This window comes from Sapajus apella, unplaced genomic scaffold (assembly GCF_009761245.1).
Source record: "Sapajus apella isolate SASKATOON/1434 unplaced genomic scaffold, GSC_monkey_1.0 scaffold18, whole genome shotgun sequence".
NCBI classification, from domain to species: Eukaryota; Metazoa; Chordata; class Mammalia; order Primates; family Cebidae; genus Sapajus; species Sapajus apella.
In genome coordinates this window covers 12,392,445-12,411,495 of record NW_022436958.1, presented here as the reverse complement: position 1 = coordinate 12,411,495, position 19,051 = coordinate 12,392,445, and the positions used below count along the sequence as shown (strand labels likewise).

The window sequence follows — 19,051 nt, the reverse complement described above, 5'->3', positions numbered from 1 at the left end:
TCTTTCTTTCTTTCTTTCTTTCTTTCTTTCTTTCTTTCTTTCTTTCTCTTCTTTCTTTCTTTCTTACCCTCCCTATCTCCCTCCCTCCCTCCCTTCCTTCCATTCATTCCAGGATCTTGCTTTGCTTGCCAGGCTGGAATGCAATGCCACAATCTTGCAGCCTCAACCTTCTGGGCTCAAGTGATCTTCCTATCTCAGCCTCCTGAGTAGCTGGGACCACAGGTGTGTGCCACAATGCTCAGCTATTTAAAAAAAATTTTTTTTTGTAGAAACAGGGGTCTCACTATGTTGCCCAAGCTGATCTCAAACTCCTGGGCTCAAGCAATCTGCTTGCCTTAGTCTCCAAAAGTGCTGGGATTAAAGGCATGAGCCATTGTGCCCTACCAACACTTTTTGACTATTAAAAACTCTTCTTTCATTTAAAATTTTTAGTTATAATAACTCTTCTACATAAACAGTTTTATGGTTTGTTCAGTGCAGATAGAAACATATTCATAAAGCCAGATACTATTATGTGATGGATGATTAAGAGTTTTTTTTTTTTTTTTTTAACAAGAATGAATCTCTGGTTGCTTATTTGCTTATTTTGTTCAGAAGGCCCATATTATACATTTGGTAATTTATTTAAGTTTTTGATTTGGTGTCAGCACAGTGGGACCTCATGTATCTCAGAAGAAACTTTAAGTCTGACAAAAGAAGGTATAAAACTTTCAGGCAGCCAAACCAACCTGTGAAAGACAGGTATAGTACATATTCGAAGAACCCGGATCAGTGATCCTGGATCACTTTTAAATAGAGCTGGTTAACTGGAGATGATGTTAAATTTTTCCACAGGCTTTAATCTTGATAACACCTCTTTTTGTGAATTCTTTTCTGTTCCTTATTGCTGAAGCAGAGCTGTTGTGAACGTCAAAGAATCATGGAGCACTAGCCACATCACAGATCTCATAACAGAAATGACAGTTGACCTCAAGCTCCCCTTTTCATTCTTTACTTCCCCATTCCATTTCTACAAAGTCCTGTTGTTGGGGAATGGTATAATGTAAGGAGTACTAAACTTAGAATAGAAGACCAGGGTTGGGACTTGGCTTAACTACCTGTGATTTGTATTCTTAGGAATGCCACTTCTCCAAGCTTCAGTTCTCTCATCTGTATAATGGGGATGATTCTGCACATCTTTATGGGTCATTAAAAGGATCTAAAAAGACCACGAACATAAAGGTGCTTTATCAACACCGAAGCAGTCCAAAGTGCCACTGGCAGTATACAAAGTTATTTTAGGTAAAACATGGACAAACCTTTAAATATTCTTAGTTTTTTTTAGAGACAAGGTCTCCACTCTCACCCAGGCTGGAGTGCAGTGGTACACGTATATAGGTATACCTATATACATACACACACACACGTATATATAGCACACTGTATATGTATATATATAGCTCACTGTAACCTTGAATTTTGTAACTCAAGTGATCCTCCTGCCTCAGTCTCCCAAGTAGGTAGAATTATAGGCATGTACCACCATGCCTGGCATGGTTGGCATGCCCACTGCAGCTTTGATCTCACAGGCTCAAGTGATCACCCTACCTTAGCCTTCCAAGTCGCTGGGATCACAGGTGCCCACCACCATGCCCACTAATTTTTAACAATTTTTTGTAGAGATGGGGTTTCCTCATGTTGCCCAGGCTAGTCTTGAATTCCTGGCCTCAAGTGATCCTCTGACCCCAGGCTCCCAAAGCACTGAAATTACAGGTGTGAGCCACTGTGCCCAGCCCCCTTTGCACATTTGAATAGTTATATTAGTCATATAAATTTATCTTAGAAAAATACAAATAACATTATGATATCCTAGAATAAAACTAAAGTTGTTTAAATTTAAAAAGTGGTTTGAATAGTGCCTAGTACAAGTGTGCCTAATAAATATTTACTGACTGAATAAATTAATTGATACGTTTAAATAAAATATTTAAGTAAATAATACATATAATATGCAGCTTTAGCTGAAGTCTGGGAAATTCACAGCTCTGAAGTAGTAAGCAAATATGAGGCATTTATTAGATTCATTATCAAACATTTATTAAATAGTAAATATTAAGAATAATACTTTTTTAAAAGAATAACATCTTCAAACTGAAAAAATTCCTGCTAACTTAAGTGCAATATTTCAATATTTTTTAAAGACTGGGAATTAATATTAAATGAGAAATAATTTAGGGTAAAAAGTTGATTCGCCTGTGACAGAAAGGATGAACCTAATTGTTTTCCAACAATAGTACAATAGTTCCCATGGCAGAGTTCTAGTCATTCCTTTAGATGAACCCCATTTTTTAAACGAACTAACCAAACTCTCATGATCACAATTTAGTCAGTGGCATTATCTGAGGCCTTTTTTGGTGCTTCTTTCCTCTTCACTTTGGATAGCAGTGTTTTTAAGCAGTGGGGAACTACACTACAGGATGGGGGTAGATCTATTCTAAATGTGACAACAATTTGCACATCAATCCACAACACATAGATAGAATTAAATGTTTTGGATAAAGTTGCAATTTCTAAGAAAACAATGTTGAAAGTTAATGTAACAGAAGCATATAGTTGCCTCAGACCTGGGGTTCTATTTCCTGCTTTCTATCTGAAATTGTATGAACAAGCTCATGTACTCTGTGTCCAGCTCAGTTACCTGTGCAAATGAAGATAGGCCTCCTATTCCTCTTTAATCTGGCTCAGGAAAAAAGCTCACAATATTTCAGAATTCACTGTAGTAAAGTTTACAGTTGTTTTACTCATAGTCTTTTTCTTGATATTCACATTTGTGATCTTTGCTAGTTTTTCATTTTTATTATCTTTCAAATTCTGATCAGGAATTCACTTTGTTGGCCTGGATTTTATCTTTCTTATTACTTTTGAAAAACGATTTTGCTCCCTTTCAAGGAGATTCTGGTGCTGACAGGGCATTGATTGCCTCTGTCACGCCACCAGCCAAAATGCAACCCCAATATTGCGGATGTTGTGGTACAGAGAAAAGGATTCATTTCCAACAGTGGTTAAGAAAATATATAAGGTAAAGTGAATACACAAAGAACACTCTCAACAGAGAATTATAGTACCGAAGAATACAAACAGCTAACACTGATAAACACAGAAAGAACGTTCTTCAAAGTAAAACGTCTGAACATCACAGGAGGGCGCACCTCCCAGAGTTAGTTCCCCGGGCTCCACTTTTTAAGTTACACACCCCCAGAATGCGAGGTAGGTTGTCTCTGGTTATGCTCCATGCTGTCAAAACACGTGTGTGTGTGATGCTGAACTGACATGCAGAAAGCCTATTGCCCCCAAATAAATTTGGTTATGAGTTTTAATAAAGATGAGTTTTGTCAGTTTTGAATGACTATTCAGAGAGCTGTTTTTATCTCTACTTGCCAGAAATTATTGTCTGGAAAAAAGTCAGAAAGTAATTCTGAAGAAGGAACACCCTACCCACTAATGCTTTGAAAAACATGTCTTCTTTTAATCAGGGAGTGTAGCACAGAGATGTAGACCTTTTCTTGGTAAGCAGGTGTCTCTGGACCTGTCCAACAATAGTCATTTCTTTGAAAAGAAACATTTTGGTGCCAGTCTAGTAATAAATTCTTTCTTAAATTTGGCTTGGGTCAGAATATACATCAAATGTAAGAGCAATGATATATGAAGACCAATGAGAGGATGTTCAAAAAGTAAAAATAATCTATGCAGAAAAAAATATAAATTTTATTTTTTGATTATTACTGCTTGAGAGGCAACCCATTTAGGCTAGTTAACATAAAATCAAAGGTGACAGATGACAATTGTTAAAATATATTTTAGAAAACAAGAGCATTTTCTCTATATTTAAATAGTTATTGAAAGAAGTACATAAAGATAACCATTTCCCCCATAGTTGCATAGGCTTAAAAATATTTTCATATTAAGGCATAGAGGTGTAATATCAGAGGTAGCCATTTTTCTTCCCAATAATTCCCTAACATTATGCCAAGATCTGGAAGTGAATCTGTTTGGCTATGGCTATGTTCTGGAGCACAGCACTGAGGTCTTATTCTTGGTCACTGAGCCACGAACAATAAAGGGTTCATGGTTCAGAGAGAAACTGGAACCAGTTATTTAGAACAAGTATAACTATCTCCCAGAATGCACTTTATTACAAACTGCTAACCAAGGGAAAAAACATATTAGGATAGAGATAGCACTTCCTGAGTGGTATAATACAAGGCACATAATATCCTCCAATACTGTCACATAGCTTCAATCTTAGGAAAGTAATACATACAGGCAATTCGCCCAGGCAGGAGTACAGTGGCGTGATCTTGGCTCACTGCAACCTCTGCCTCCTTGGTACAAGCGATTCTCCTGCCTCAGCCTCCCGAGTAGCTGGGACTACAGGCGCGCCACCACGTCCAGCTAATTTTTTGTATCTTTAATAGAGATGGGGTTTCACCATATTGGCCAGGATGGTCTAGATCTCCTGACCTCGTGATCCGCCCGCCTCGGCCTCCCAAAGTGCTGGGATTATAGTCGTGAGCCACTGCACCCCGCTCATAAAATGCTTTCAAGTAGAGCTCCTGCTTGAAATTAATAACTAACGTTAACTTATAATTCGATATGTCAATTTGTACATGTGCTGAAATTCATAAAGATAGTTATGAACTATTTCATTCATTGAATATAATCCTTAAACCCTTAACTCTCAACCTGGTTAATAAATCCTTTTTACATGGACAATGCAGAGGTAAACAATAACTAAGGTAAAATTACCACAATTCCATAATGCTGGAACCTAAATTAATAAGACTGTCTAACATAAAGGGCAGAGAATGGAAGGCTAATATTTACTGAGTTTCTTTGATGTGCTAGATAATAATCTACAGTATTTCATTGAATTTTTAAGGCATCGTTTTGAATAGAAATTAATATTCTCACTTGAGAGGTGAGTAGCCTGCAGCTTCTAGGAGATTAATATACCTACCAGGACCTCTTAGGTAACTGGCAGAGCTAAGATTAGGCTCACATCAGAGTGCCCAAACCCATGCCTCTTTCTGCTACACCTTGCTTTTTCTCTAGTTCTCTGTAGACTGTATTTTTACAGTATTTGATATCTAAAAACCATACCTTTTAGGAAATCATCTCAGAAACTACTAAACACGTAAATGTATCAGTAATCTGCTACATTTAATATCCTGCCAAAGACCAAAAAGGCTTTTCTAAGCTCATAAGCTGACCAAGTCATTTACTATTATGACCAACAGTGTCTGCTAAAATATTAACGTGTTGACAATGGGGAGGTCTCAGCCCTTGGCAAATATCAGTGTTCTGGTCACACAGCATTGACTTCCTTAGACCAGAGACCAGCCACGCAACCTGAAAATGGGAGAGGCACCCAGCTTGTTTTGAAACAGTAATCTTCCATCCTGTTAATGAATTATCTATACTTTCTATTTTGCCTGCTTCTATAAAGAATTTGGAGTGGTTTGCTGAGAACAAAGCCTGTAAATGAACATAATAAATGATACATTGTGGGGTAGAGTGGGGGGTAATAATCTATTCTAAAACTTGTGTTAACATAGATTTTTATTTGGTGGGATCTGAATCTTGGATTCTTTGGTGGACACAGAAGTAGTATGAAAGCTAAGCTAGGAAAGTTTAAAATGATAATGTAAGAAAATTGTTTGGCAAATTTTTTCTTCATAGACACCACAAAGATAAACACTATGGAAAATGAGCCCACATTCTACATTAGCAAGGTGGAATTAGAAAAGTTTTACGATAATAAACAAATTTGACGCTAGTCTCTGTCTTTCTGCTCTGGACTTTATAAAAACGTCAGGCATTGCCATGGTATATAGAAGGTAACCTAAGGCAATGCTTACCTTTCTAGAAGCAGAAGTTTAGTTTTTAATGCATAAGGCTTTATCTAACATTCTTGGGCATTAAGGAGTTCTACATAAATATAATTACATCAAAACTGGTTCACCGGAATAAGAATACAAATTTTAAAAAGTGTCCCACTAGATATCTTTCTGAAAAACATCATGTGTTGCCTTATACAGGTATTGAACATAGTTTAATTTTTTTCTTCACGAACTACGGTGATCAATATATCAGACACTTGGCTTGAAGACAGACAGACCTGTGTTTGAAATTTTACCTTTTCTGGTGTTAACAAAATGAGAACTTTGACTCACGGAGCATCACGAAATAACGTATTAGGAAGTCTTTTGTGAACTACAGAGGAAACAAGAATGTTTGTGAAGTAGTACTTAGTTTATTTATGTGCAAAGGCGTGGTAGGTCCTGAAAAGATCAGAGGTTTTTAAAAATGTTGAGCCCTTAGAGCTTGTAAGGCTGTTATAGCTGCTTTTTAAATGATAGATAAATGTTCATGTATTATCATGAATATTCTATTGCATGTTTTCAGTTTTTACCTCTAAATGTGTGCTTTAAATTAAATTCTCTGAATTACTAAAAATACTTTTAATGTATAGTATATCTTGATATAAAGGTTTTTATTTGAGAATGCAAAATTACAAGGTCAGCCAGTGAGAGGAGGAATATATGAATTTACAGTAACAATTTTATGTTTCCTATTATGATTCATCTATTGCCAAAATTAAGAAGAATCTGGATTTAAAAAATTCATTATTTTGTAATGGAATGAATACTACATACTACTTTGCTTATTTAAATGAAGAAAAATAAATGTTTCTTGGACTCTTAGATTCTTTTTTTAAAGTACATCTCCCCTAACATCAGTGAATACCTCAGTCTCAGGAGTTTTCGAACAGAGATTAATCAGAAGATCTAGACCATTGTTTAATGTGAAATGTGTTAAAAGTACGTGCCTTTATTCTCCTAAGGGCATAAAAAGATATTTAGACAAGGCATTTAGGACAGGAAGAATGTTTCCAGGGAGGAAGGCCATAATCTTTTTTTTAGTTAAGCTTTTGGTAAAATGGCACATAAAAAAGACTTAGTTCGTTTGCACAGAGATTGTAAAACAGTTCAGTGTCTACATCTTGTATTTGTAGAACTTCCATTTATATCATAAAAGCCCAATTTTTCTGTTTCTAATTATTTCTTGAATAAACCGTCAAAAATATTTAGGTTTATCAACCTAAAGAATGTTTGATCTCAGAGAGCATAGAGAATAAAATATTTTGTGAATAGGGGTATGGAATTCATTTTCTTATCAAATGTACAAATATTATGCCCAGAGTGTATCCTGACAAGTATATATTAGGCATTATAAGCAAGGTTTTAGGACCCTCTAGTCATTTGGAGAAAGACAATCCTTTTATTGTGCTGGCAAAATGCTTCTGGTTTCCTGTCATTAAACCTAAGTGCCAGTGAAAGTTTGAGCAGAGATTGCTTTATACAATACACGCTTTACGAGAATAATATATACCTGTAAGAGTAATTTTTATTACCTAAGAGGATGAAAAATTGTATGTTTCTTCATCATATGGGGCAATGTGCATAATTATCTCCTCTGGGTCAGATATAAATTTTTCTATCTGCTTTAAACACTCGGCATACTTCTTGCCTCGTGAGCCAATTCCACCATTTTTGTAAGAGGAAGGAAAAAAAAAAAAAACCCAGAAGACCCCTACTAATTTCTTTTGAATTGAACAGTAGTTTCATGGAGAAGTTTCCATTTAATTTATATGATCTAATTGTGTTAAGTAGAACCAGACTATGGGGTTAAACATTTCCATATGTTTTAAAGGCCCAGAACTTTTCCTGAAAGGAGACATCATTCTGAACTCGGACTTTACCTGCTGCTTCCAGAAACAGCTGAAACTCCACCCAGATTGTGCCCCCTTCCCAGCTCTGTGTGCCACACGTAAGCACATGGAGGAGATGCCGTCCCCTGGCGCACCCGTCGCCTGGGAGGGCCATACCCCTGCCACACTCCTGGACCTCCAAAGGCTACCAGATTTTTCCCCCAGTCATTGACATTTGCCTTCCTCCTCTGTGTATGAAATGAAGAAGTAGGTAAATGTAGAGAGGGAAGGCAGAGTTGACCAAATTCTGGAAATCTGGTTCCTGGCTTACAGCCACCCTGAGCCCTAGTGTGATCTATAAATGCTTTACAACTCACCCCTTGTTGATATGACATTTTGGTGACTATAACCATCCCCTCTTCATTTTATGCTCCAGAAGCTTGTGAGACCTCAATGAGTCATGAAGAATCCTAATTTCAAATCCAAAGAATCCAAAGTGATGATAACAAAAACCAATAATTGATATCTGAACAAAGGTTAGTATTTGACAATGGATAAAGATTGGTATACCTTCCCTTCCTCGGGGCTTTGTTGACATGAATTGTGAACGTCGTCTTCTCTTACTAATTTTCCAGGCCAGGAAGTCAGTCCTTTGATTTGGCCCCAGACCAAGTCACCCACATTGAACGTCCTTGGTCTATAATGTATCAATTCATTTGAAGAGGGGGAGTCTGGATTCCTTAGGTCATCTTCACTACTAATGCTTTTAGCATCTGAAGGGCTAGGCACACACCCGTTAATGCTTTTGGCATTAAAGTCTCCATTGTAATGGATGTAGTCTTTGACCAGAGAACTTTCCAAACTATTTGAGGAACTTGGAGACTGCTCCTCTAGGACCAGGTCTTGCTTTGCAGTGCTTAGCAGCTCTCCAAATCCCCGACTCTGTCGAGGTCTATTCCCATTAATATGTGCACATCTTTCCACAGTGTTCTCTAGTCTCTCTTTAAAACTCATCATAGTTCTTTTGTAGTTATTATACCTGAAATTTTCCTCTAGAATTTTATCCCCTGGACAGTTTCTTGGTGGTAACAGTATTGGGTGCTGCTCCCCAGGCAGAAATGGCAGTGTAGAGACATTGTTGGACCTTTCATGACAAGGACTACTGTGGATATGGCCTGGATGATCTAAAAATTCCTCGTACTTCCACCTGTTTCGCTCCCCTCTGGGGCTTTGCTCCCCGTCCCACTGTTTTTTGGATGTGTGGCAACTTGCTGACTTGAAATATTCAAACCCATCTCCTTCGTTCGCATTTTTCCCATGGTCTAGGTTCTTGGGCAGCCGAGCCCCTCTTGAATTCCTCAGCCTACCATCATGATCAACACCTCCCATGTTCCGTCCATGAATGACCGCACTGACAGCACTGGAGAGATTTAACGGGTCACCAATTGAGGCAGTGAAGGCACTCATGGCACTCAGAGCTGGAATGGGGCTGATCTGAGTTGTACTGTTGACTGCAGTGGTGATGACAACCTGCATTCCTTTGCTGGCTGCATCGACAACTGCTTTGTAAATGGCATCTACAGAAGCATCACCTGGGCCACCCACAACGAGGCCATCCTTCACCTGTTGACCAAGAGATGGGTCAATCCTTGGTTGCAACTCACAAGGTGAATCTTGAAAAGGTGGAAGTGTAGTGTTTGGATTCTCAGGAAGTGCTGTGAGCCCAGGCTGACTGCTTATTCTTTTGTTTAGGAGAGCTGCATCTTCCTGCATTCTCACCTTGAAGAAATAGACAGGAAGCAGTGAGAGAAAGAGAAATAATTTTGAAGGTCTCAAAGAGAAAGACTACAATTTTAAGATTTACCAAAAGACAAACAAATATAACAAGGAAGGAAATATAGAGAACAAGACTCAAGAAATGAAATAAAAAATCACTTTGTGTAGGAAAGCATATGTCTTGATTATATCTGCATGCCATTTCTTTGGTTAAAATTATTCAATGGATTTTAAAAATTATCATTGCAAAGCATTCTCTAGAAAAATTAAACTTGAGGTGGTTGGATACAAAATGTACTCAGGGTGGGATGACTCCATTGATTTTGTGGTCTTTGCAATTACAGGTCCTTGGAATTTAGAATGCAAAAAGAGAGTCAAGTCATAGGTAATCAAATCAGCAAAGGAAAAAGATTTTGAAATGGTTTCTAACTTACTGTTTCCATTTAACTAAGTGAAATATAAAATAAAATAAAAGAAAACATATAAACTCCCTTCTTAACAATAACATGACACTAGTTTTCAGATGGGGTAGTAATACTTGCTCCTCAATCTTTTCAGGCCGCATCCCCATGCTGTCAATAGTGGCAATGGCTGTCTGCACAGGTGATTCTCAATTAGAAAGTGGTGAAGGGAGAGCATACTTACCAGGGGAGCATATCAGAATTTCAGAGGGTAGTTTGAAAAAGTGCCCAAGGTTATTCTAATTTTACCACCCACCCCCGCAACCTCCACACCATCTAAGAATGACTGCTCTAGACCCTCGATACTTTGGACTTTCAGGTTTTTTTCCCCAATGATCTCTCCCTTTCTTCACATCCTTCCCTAATCCAGAACCTGCAATCTGTCAGCACATCAACCTCTCTCTTGCTATTATCACCCTGTCTACACCTACCAGGCAAAATCCCAATCTTGGATCAATTCAACTGCCCGCCCTATCTACATCTACAGTGAGGATGCAGAGTATTTGTCTAGAGCAATTTGTGGCTTCCAACCTCAGTTGAGGGCTTATTGCTGCCCATCAATCCTAGATCTTCTGGTTAATTATCACTCATTTTCCACAACTATTGAAATCTTCATCCACTTCTTCACCATCTCCCACTGTTCTTAGGTGACCTTACATAATAGAGAAAATAAAGCCCATCAGGCAAGAATTCTCGTAATTTCTTATACTGTGATACTCCCTGCCCCCCTGGCAGCAGACTTCTCTGGAATTATACCTGTCCTAAATTCTGTCCTGCTTCCCATAAGAGGGGTCCCTTCTGATCTCTGAGGGTGCACCCTCTATTTATGTTCTGAATCCCAAGCCCCCTCCTCAAGGCTCCTGTCTTATTTATTATCCCTTCCCTTCTTTTTGTTCAATCTCTTCTACTTTTCTGGGTCTTCCTATAGCACATGATATGTTCATGGCTTACATATTTTAAAGTTTGCATTCATCCTGTCCCCAAACCCCTGCTGGGGGCACTGCCCTATTTCTCTCATGTTCTTCAAAGTTGTTTTTTCCAAAGGTAAATTCTGTTGTGTGTATTTGAGGTTAAAACCATGATGTTATGGAAAACATATATAGATGGTAAATTGGTTACTACAGTGAAACAAATTAGCCTACCATCTCATACAATAGTGTGTGTGCATGTGTGAAGAACAGCTAAAATCTACTACTTTAATCTATACTCTTTAATTCCTAACATCCCATTCACTGTTCCTCCATATTGCCATCTGGCTCCTGCTCCCACCACTTCAGCAAAAGTGCATTCCACTAAGTCACTGATGATGTCCTAATTGCTAAATCTAATGGATTCTCTTCAGGCTTTATCCTATCTTTTTTTTTTTAGTGACACGGTTGAGTGCTTCCTATTCCTTTCTAAATTATTTTACTATGGAAGATACACACACACACACACACACACGTATAATCATTGTCAAAAAAGATACTAGTTTTCTTCATCATTACTTCTCACCCACACTCACATTTTCTCACCCTACTGCAGTCCTATTTCCTTTCTTAGAAGTAACCAGCACTGAAGCGCATCCTTCTTACCTTCCTTCCTCTTTCCCCTCCTTTTTTCTTTCAACCTAAATGGGATGGTACTAGATTCTGAATCCCACACCCCCTCCTCAAGGATCCTGCCTTATTTATTACACCTTGAACATAAAGATGTTCTACTTTTCTGGGTCTTTCCTTTAGCATATGATTATGTTCATGGTTTCCAGATTGAAAAGTACTGTTCTACAATACTACAGAATTGGAGTCTTGCAGTCTTACAGATCTTCCATATTGGATTATATAAGTCTACTTAATTTTCTAAACCACTAGGTAGATGGATATACTGTACCATAATATATTTATTTCCCTACTGATGGAGACTTCAGTGGTTCATAATTTTTGACACCATAAATTATATTGCACTGAACATTTTGATATGTGCTTGTTAGTTCACATTTGAAGATTTCTCTAAAATGAGATATTAATACATAAACGCTGAATTTTTGGTCAAAAGATTTAAAAATCTGATATTCTATCAAATTATCCTCCAAAGGACTGTATCAGCATATAATCAGACCAATAGTAATCTGAGAGAATCTATTTTTCTGCACCCTTGTCAGCAATGGATATCATCAATCTGATGGACACATTAGTGTCGTAATTTAACTCTGATTGTTATTTTCATATGCTTATTAATACTTTATCTTTCAATTTCTGTGAATTGTCTATTCATATCTATTGCTATTTTTTATAATCATTATCTTTTTTCTTCCTGATTTGTAGGAGTTTTTTTTTTACATAATTAGGTGTTAATTATTTAGTGTGTATTAGGAAGATATTTTCTGCCAGGTTGTCACTTGATTTTAGCTTTGTTTAGAATATCCTTGATTATACAGAGATTTTAAATTTTTATGTATTCAAATCTATTACTTTTCCTTTTGACTGTCTTGGTTTTCTGTCATGCTGAAAGAGCCTTCTTTACCCCAAGATTATTTCTTAAAAAAAATCAATATTTTCCTCCTATGTGGATTTAGTGTTGCTCTTTCCATCTATCTCCTTGATCTAGCAGGAATTTATTCACTTCGTGGAACTAAAGAAAGACCATGTGGCTGAAGCCAGGGAAAGAGTGGTGACAGCTGAGGCTGAAGAGGGAGGACAGGTGGGCATGCGAAGGAGGTGAGTCTCAGTCACGAGAGCAATGAGGAATGACAAAAGGGTTTATGAAGGTCGCATGATCAGTTTTTACTAACAGCTCTAAAAGAACTGCTGAGATGCTTCAGACAAAACAAAAAAAGAAAACCTTCACACGAAAGACTGGAATGTTTAACAATACTCATGATTGAGAGATAATAGTAGATAGAGGAAAGGGCACATAACCTACTTTTCTTGCCCCTTCCCCCACATGAAGTGTTTAAACAAACCCAGACATTGTTTTCTTCGAAAGTGATGCAGGGGAGGAGAGTACCTGAAAGTTCTGAAACAGACAAGCCATGGGGTTATTGTTAGCTGGGCAAGGAATTGTGGACTGTCCTTGGAACGCCTGGAGATTCTGGTACCCCTGGAGAAGTTGCTGCTGTTGCTGATTTGGAGGAAACATCTGATTGTTGTTTAACAGCGACTGTAGATGAGTCAGTTGATGGTTATTCAAAGTATTGTTTATTGATGACATATCACCTACAGTTTGAAAAACATAAAATATAAGTAAATGTGATTCTTCAGAGATTCTATGCCTCTCTTTGTACCTGATAATTCCTGAAACAAAAACTAAGTGCTATGCTTACTTGGGTAATGCTTTTCTTTCTTTCTTCTGAAAGTCTTACTGAGTGGTAAGGAAAGAGTAGCTTTATTATTTAGTTCTATCTTGTATAATTAGTTTTTAAATTTTATAACCTGGAATGACTACTTAGTCTTTGCTGTATTCATTAAGCAGTCCTTACATATTGAGCTTCTGTGTCATATGATTCCTTGAGCCATTTTTAGATTTTAGATCTATTTTAGAGCACCTAAAATTAAAGGTTGAAATTAGTCCTACAATGTTTTAGCAATCGTATCTGACCACATAATTAAAATGAGTGAGCCTGATCAGGCCTTGTTTACAAAACTTAGCTCTCAAACCATAATTATATTCCACATCAAATCATTGATTTGGCTTAGAAATGTGCATTTTGTTTTGCAGTAGAAGGTTGGTCACCTGAAATTAAAATTGGAAAGAAAACTAACAATAGAAAAGAATTCATTGTCATAATCATTTAAAATAAATATTATATAATCAGTAAGATTAATAACTAAATTTATATTCAAAATTTGAAATTCTTTTGAATTTACTCTGACATTTTCTTGAGGACAATGTCATAGAAATTGTCCTGTAATTTGAAATATGTAAATCTGTAATGCTTTCTAGGTTACTTAACTACAAAGATTTCAATGTCAAATAGAACTAATTATGCTATATTATAAAGGTATCCATAAAATCAAAAAACATAATAAACAAATTATTTTTACACATTGAAGATGCCATTGACATCATCATGCACATTTGGCTGTTTCCAGATGTTATGGACACCATCCCTACACTTTATGTTATAATTACATATATTCATCGGTTAAATATACTTGGCATTATTTTCTAACTATTTTGTGGTAGGATAATACAGATGAAACACTTTGTTTTTAAGCCACAAAGGCCAAAAAATAATACTGACTGAGGAAATCTAGTAGAAGCTAGAGGGGCTGCCTGTTCCCTTGAACTTGGGCAAGCTTTAGCTTTGCATGTTTTTACATCTTGCTTCCTGTTTTGCTAGACAAGCGTTTAGTTTTTATTTATTTAGGGTTCACTTGGAAAACACTTTCTCAATCTGTTTCCATCCACAGTGCAGCTGCTCATACTAACCCTGTGATGCCACACCAACTAAAATTCAAATAAAAGTTACTTTAAAGATGTACCTGTGCTTTATTATTTGAAAAATAAGACTACTTGGTTTAAGAGTTGATGGGTAGGTTAGGTTTAAGTGGCATCAGAATTAGAAGAGAAAGCAGATTAAAATGATATTTAGTTTTGCTAGAATAGGGGAAAAAGGAAAAAGTCACTCATGTTTGTATAACTATGGTGTGTGTGGGTGTTGTTATATTTAGTTCCTTAAGCAAGCTGTGACATAACAAAAACATTTTTAAAAATAGTGTGACAAAATGGAGTTTTTAAAAAGGAGAAAATAGAATTAGAAAAACGTTTCTTTTGTAAAAAATTTGTGAAAAAATTTAACTTACCAAGTAGACCTGTCCCCAGTAGAGGGTTAAGTAGCTGTGGCACCACAGAGTTACTGTTGAGTTTAGCTGGACCAGGTGTATTCCCAGCATTATTAGATATATTCAGCAATGTTTCTGCCATTGACACCACTGCTGTCCCACCAAGTGTTGAGACAGTCAGTGCTGCCACTGCTGATGATGTAGTGGTTGTGGTAGTGGTTGCCTGGGAGGAGGTTGCTATGGAAACCTCTGGATGATTAGCGGTGTTGGCCGATGCCGAGTTCAGGACACCTCCCAACAGCTGGGGATTCAAGGTCATTAATCCTGAGGCCCCAGTGACAGCTGGGAGGAACAGGGGGTTAAAAGTAGTGTCACTGCCTGCAAAGCTTGGTAAAGGGTTCCCCAGGGGGCTGGTTAAAAGGGTCTCAGCTCGGCTGTTGTCTGACTGATTGCTTGGCAAATGGTCTGGTGGGGCTGTCATCTGTGTTAATGAGGGTAAAGGGGTATTTTGCTGTTGCAAAAGATCTGAGATGGTCAGATTGAAAGATGGCAGGGGAAGCATGGCAGCTGCTTGGGCTTGGTTCTGAAGCAGGGCTGCTAAGAGCTGAAAGTGAACAGGCTGCAATACCTGCCCATCCATGTCACTGGAGAGAAAAGCTAAAGCAGCGTTTACATTCGGGTTGAGAAAACCTAAAGGGTGGAGGTTGATCTCAGACTTGCCTTCTCCTGCTGAAGGCTGGAGGATATTTAATAGATTCTGGTTTAGGAGATGCTGTTGATTCACTGGCAAAGAGATAGGTAGAGAACTGAGGAGGCTGGGGTTCAAGGGGTGTGGAAGATGGTTGTTTGAAGTGCTGTTGGATGGAAAATGAAGTGCGTGCTCCTGGCCAACAAAAGGAAAATCACTCCCAATGGGCAGCTGACTCTGCAGTGGGTTTCCAGCTGCGGTGGTGACTATGACGCCATCTTGAAGAACAGACGTTGTTTTTGTGATGGCAGGGTGGTTGGTGCCCGCTATGGCTATGGAGGATGATGGTCCTGAACCGCCTAAAATGACAAAAAACAAAAACAAAAATCAGTTATTAAGCATGGATATTACATGAGACTAGGAATAAAAATGCATTAACATAAATTTCAACTTATTTGTTACATGTCACCTTCATTGATTCTAACTAGATGAATTGTAAACAGATCAATTGACACCTGCTAATGGGACTTAAGTTTAGAATGTATACTTTTGGAAATAAATATATTGAAGACATTTTATTAAGAAATAGCTGGTGGGTTGTGGTAGCAGGAGAGGTGAGGGGCTAAAAAAAAGGAAATAGGTATTGCTGACTATCAAATAGTTATCCTAGAATAGGATAGAACACTATCAAAGAATCAGTGTTCTTCATTCAATTGGGTAGATAAAAGTGACAGTTCTATTTAAAAATTTATTTTCATTAAAAAAGTTATTTGTCTTTATTTACACAACTACTACATCCCTTTAGTGAAAAGAAACCCTCAAAAGTAGAATGTACATAAAAATATAAAGCGGAAGATAAAAAGTACCTGTGAAGATAACAATTAATATTTTAGTTTTTAGCTTTCTCTCTGCCTGTCTATACATATACAGGCATGCACATATGTACATATATGTATGCAATATATGCATGTTACACATATTTTTTAAAAAATAGAATCATGCTATAATGTTATGTTGTAGCTTTTTAAAGTTATCAATGTATTGTGATTATCACTTCATGTTAACTTATATGGCTACAGAACCATTTTATTAGTATCATATATTGATATACTGTACTTTAATCAACCTACAGACATGAATTTTTTTATTTCCAGTCTCTTACTACTGTAAGCAAAACTATGACACATATTCTTATTAATATTTCTTTGCCAGTTTGCCTAATTATTTTCTATGGATTAATTTTTAAAAGTGAAATTCCAGGGACTAAAGGGCTTACATATTTTAGAAGCTTTGCATACATATTGTCAAACTACCCTCCTGTGAAGTTAATCAATACACACTCAATTTACATTCCTATAAGCAGTGGAGGACAGTGCTCATTTCTCTCACCAACACTCTATTTATCATTATTTTGGACAATGAACGAAAGTAATAATTAAGAATCTTTACCATTCCGATTGCATAAGACACTTTGTACTTATGATTTCTTAAATTAGACCAGTCTTAAATAGTATTCTTATTCTTAAAAGTCTTAGACTAAAGATAAAAATTCTGGGAGTTTAATATTTTAAAAGATAAAATTTCACTTATTTATAACTGTTTTTGTGATGCTCAACCCAAGCTGCACAACAGAATTATGTGGATTAATTAAAAACAAAACAAAAAAACAAAACAAAACAAAACAAAAAACCAATACCTGGGCCCTAACCCAGACCCGTTGAAAACTCATCTCTCGGGGTGCAGCCTGGGCAGTAGTATTCTTTGAAATCACCCCTGGTGATCCAGATGCACAAGGGGTGAGGTAGATAGGGTGAAAACCACATCTATTGAAAAGGAACCTATAATCACTTTTTTGGAAATGGTCTTTCCCCATCGTAAATGCACTGTTTTATGTAACACATGCATTTGAACAAATATTTTATTATTTTAAGAATATACAGTTAATTTTATTTAAAAATACTAAACACATATATGGCATAATGAATAACACCAGTGTCACAAAAAAATCTAAAATAACTCAAGCATTTTGGGCTACACCATCCTAAAAACCTTTACATTTATCATGTTACCATTAAAGCTTCATCCAAATACGCAGAAATGTTTCCATAGTTGTACCAGTAGTATGAATATAATTTTATATTCTTCTTGTTTTCACCTAATAGAATAACACAAGAATTTTTCCTTTCTGATAAATAGACTTTGTATTTATAGTTTTAACTGTGTAGTGTATATATTTACTATATTTATTGAATCACTCTGATAAAGTCTGGCATTCATATTTTAACTTTTCATCATTATAAATAATACAGGGATAAATGTCTTTCTACATGTGATACTTTGATACCTTTGAACTTTTTCTTTAGAAGAAATTTCATAATTGACATGATCATTTTGAGAATAGAAAAAAAGGCAAGCAAAAGTTCTGCAATCTGTAAAAGTCTATAAAAATAAAAGGAGCTGTCATCGTTACTGACATTAGTGGTCACAGTAGTGGTGCTGTGGTAATAGTAGCAAGTACAAACCCGCACATCCAACACACTTTACAAATATCCCTACAAAAAGGATTGGTCATTTTTCCCATCATGGTCTGCCTTTTTTTTTTTTTTTTTTTTTTAAGTTTTCAGTGTTTTATTTAAAAAATGAGATTTTTAAAACCCCTTTGAAAATACACAAATATTTATGAAATATTATGAAATAATGACTATGTTCACCAAAAGTAGTGTAAGAAAATGTACCAAATGCTGAAGTAGTTACATAGTATACAATTCTTTAAGTACTAATTCAGATTTGTTACAAAATAATCAAAACCTTAAACATTTAATTGCTTCTTAAATCTTGCTGCTATTTCCGTAGATGCTATGCATTATTTCCATTTGGACACCACCTTTCTAAAACTTTTTTTTCCCCCACAACATAATGGAAGCACTGTGGTTTGTACTTTTTAAATTTTTTAAAAAAATTTTATTAAACATTTACAAACATCATTAAGAGTTTTATTAAAAAGTCTTATTTACTGGTAATCACTACTTTTGGCACTGTGGCAACTTTTCCAATCTGCTAAATAATAATGATATATTTAGATGTAGAGATCACAATTTCTCTAAACAAATGTAGAACACATTTTCAAAATGCTCTAGAGTGCACATGGCAAGGCTCTGTAGATGAAGGTTTTCCTTAGAGATTATTTCCATTTTTTATCTTTATTTTGCAACAGAGAAGTATCCACATCTATGATTCAAGGAAGCAACCATTTTGGGATAACCTAAAAGCTCTCTATCTAAATATTCTTGAAGAATTAGAAAGAACGAAGTATAGATACTCTGGGTGTATTTCTGTCTTACCAACAAGAAAGTGGTGAATAACACAAGCTTCTTAAATGTAGTATGAAGATGAAGGTGTAGTTTTTAAAATTTTTCTTTCATTTTCAACAAATCAATTCAACAAACAGGTGTACTCTGTTGGACAGCAGAATATAAATGGCTGTGAAAAAAAAAAGAAAACCCCTACTCTTTCCTGAAGGAACTAATAGTTTAGGCAAAGAAATAAACATAGAAATCTCCCTGTCTTTTCCTTCTCTCAAATATATATTTATTCAGAGTTTATTACGAACTAG

The 19,051-nt window shown here is 36.3% G+C and overlaps 1 protein-coding gene across 6 annotated transcripts in view; it reads right to left on the bottom strand.

Moving 5' to 3' along the window:
- Nucleotides 1–19,051, bottom strand: part of MBD5 (methyl-CpG binding domain protein 5) — a 477,719-nt gene that overhangs the window by 18,470 nt on the left and 440,198 nt on the right. For 5 of the 6 annotated variants that reach the window (XM_032286238.1, XM_032286241.1, XM_032286237.1 and 2 more), the window contains 3 exons: nucleotides 15,471–15,797; nucleotides 12,973–13,181; nucleotides 8,321–9,529 (listed from right to left, as the gene is read on the bottom strand). In XM_032286238.1, coding sequence (XP_032142129.1) covers nucleotides 8,321–9,529; nucleotides 12,973–13,181; nucleotides 15,471–15,797 — 1,745 coding nt within the window. Of the gene's footprint in view, nucleotides 1–8,320; nucleotides 9,530–12,972; nucleotides 13,182–14,771; nucleotides 15,798–19,051 lie in introns of all 6 variants that reach the window. The other variant, XM_032286235.1, reaches the window with a different exon arrangement.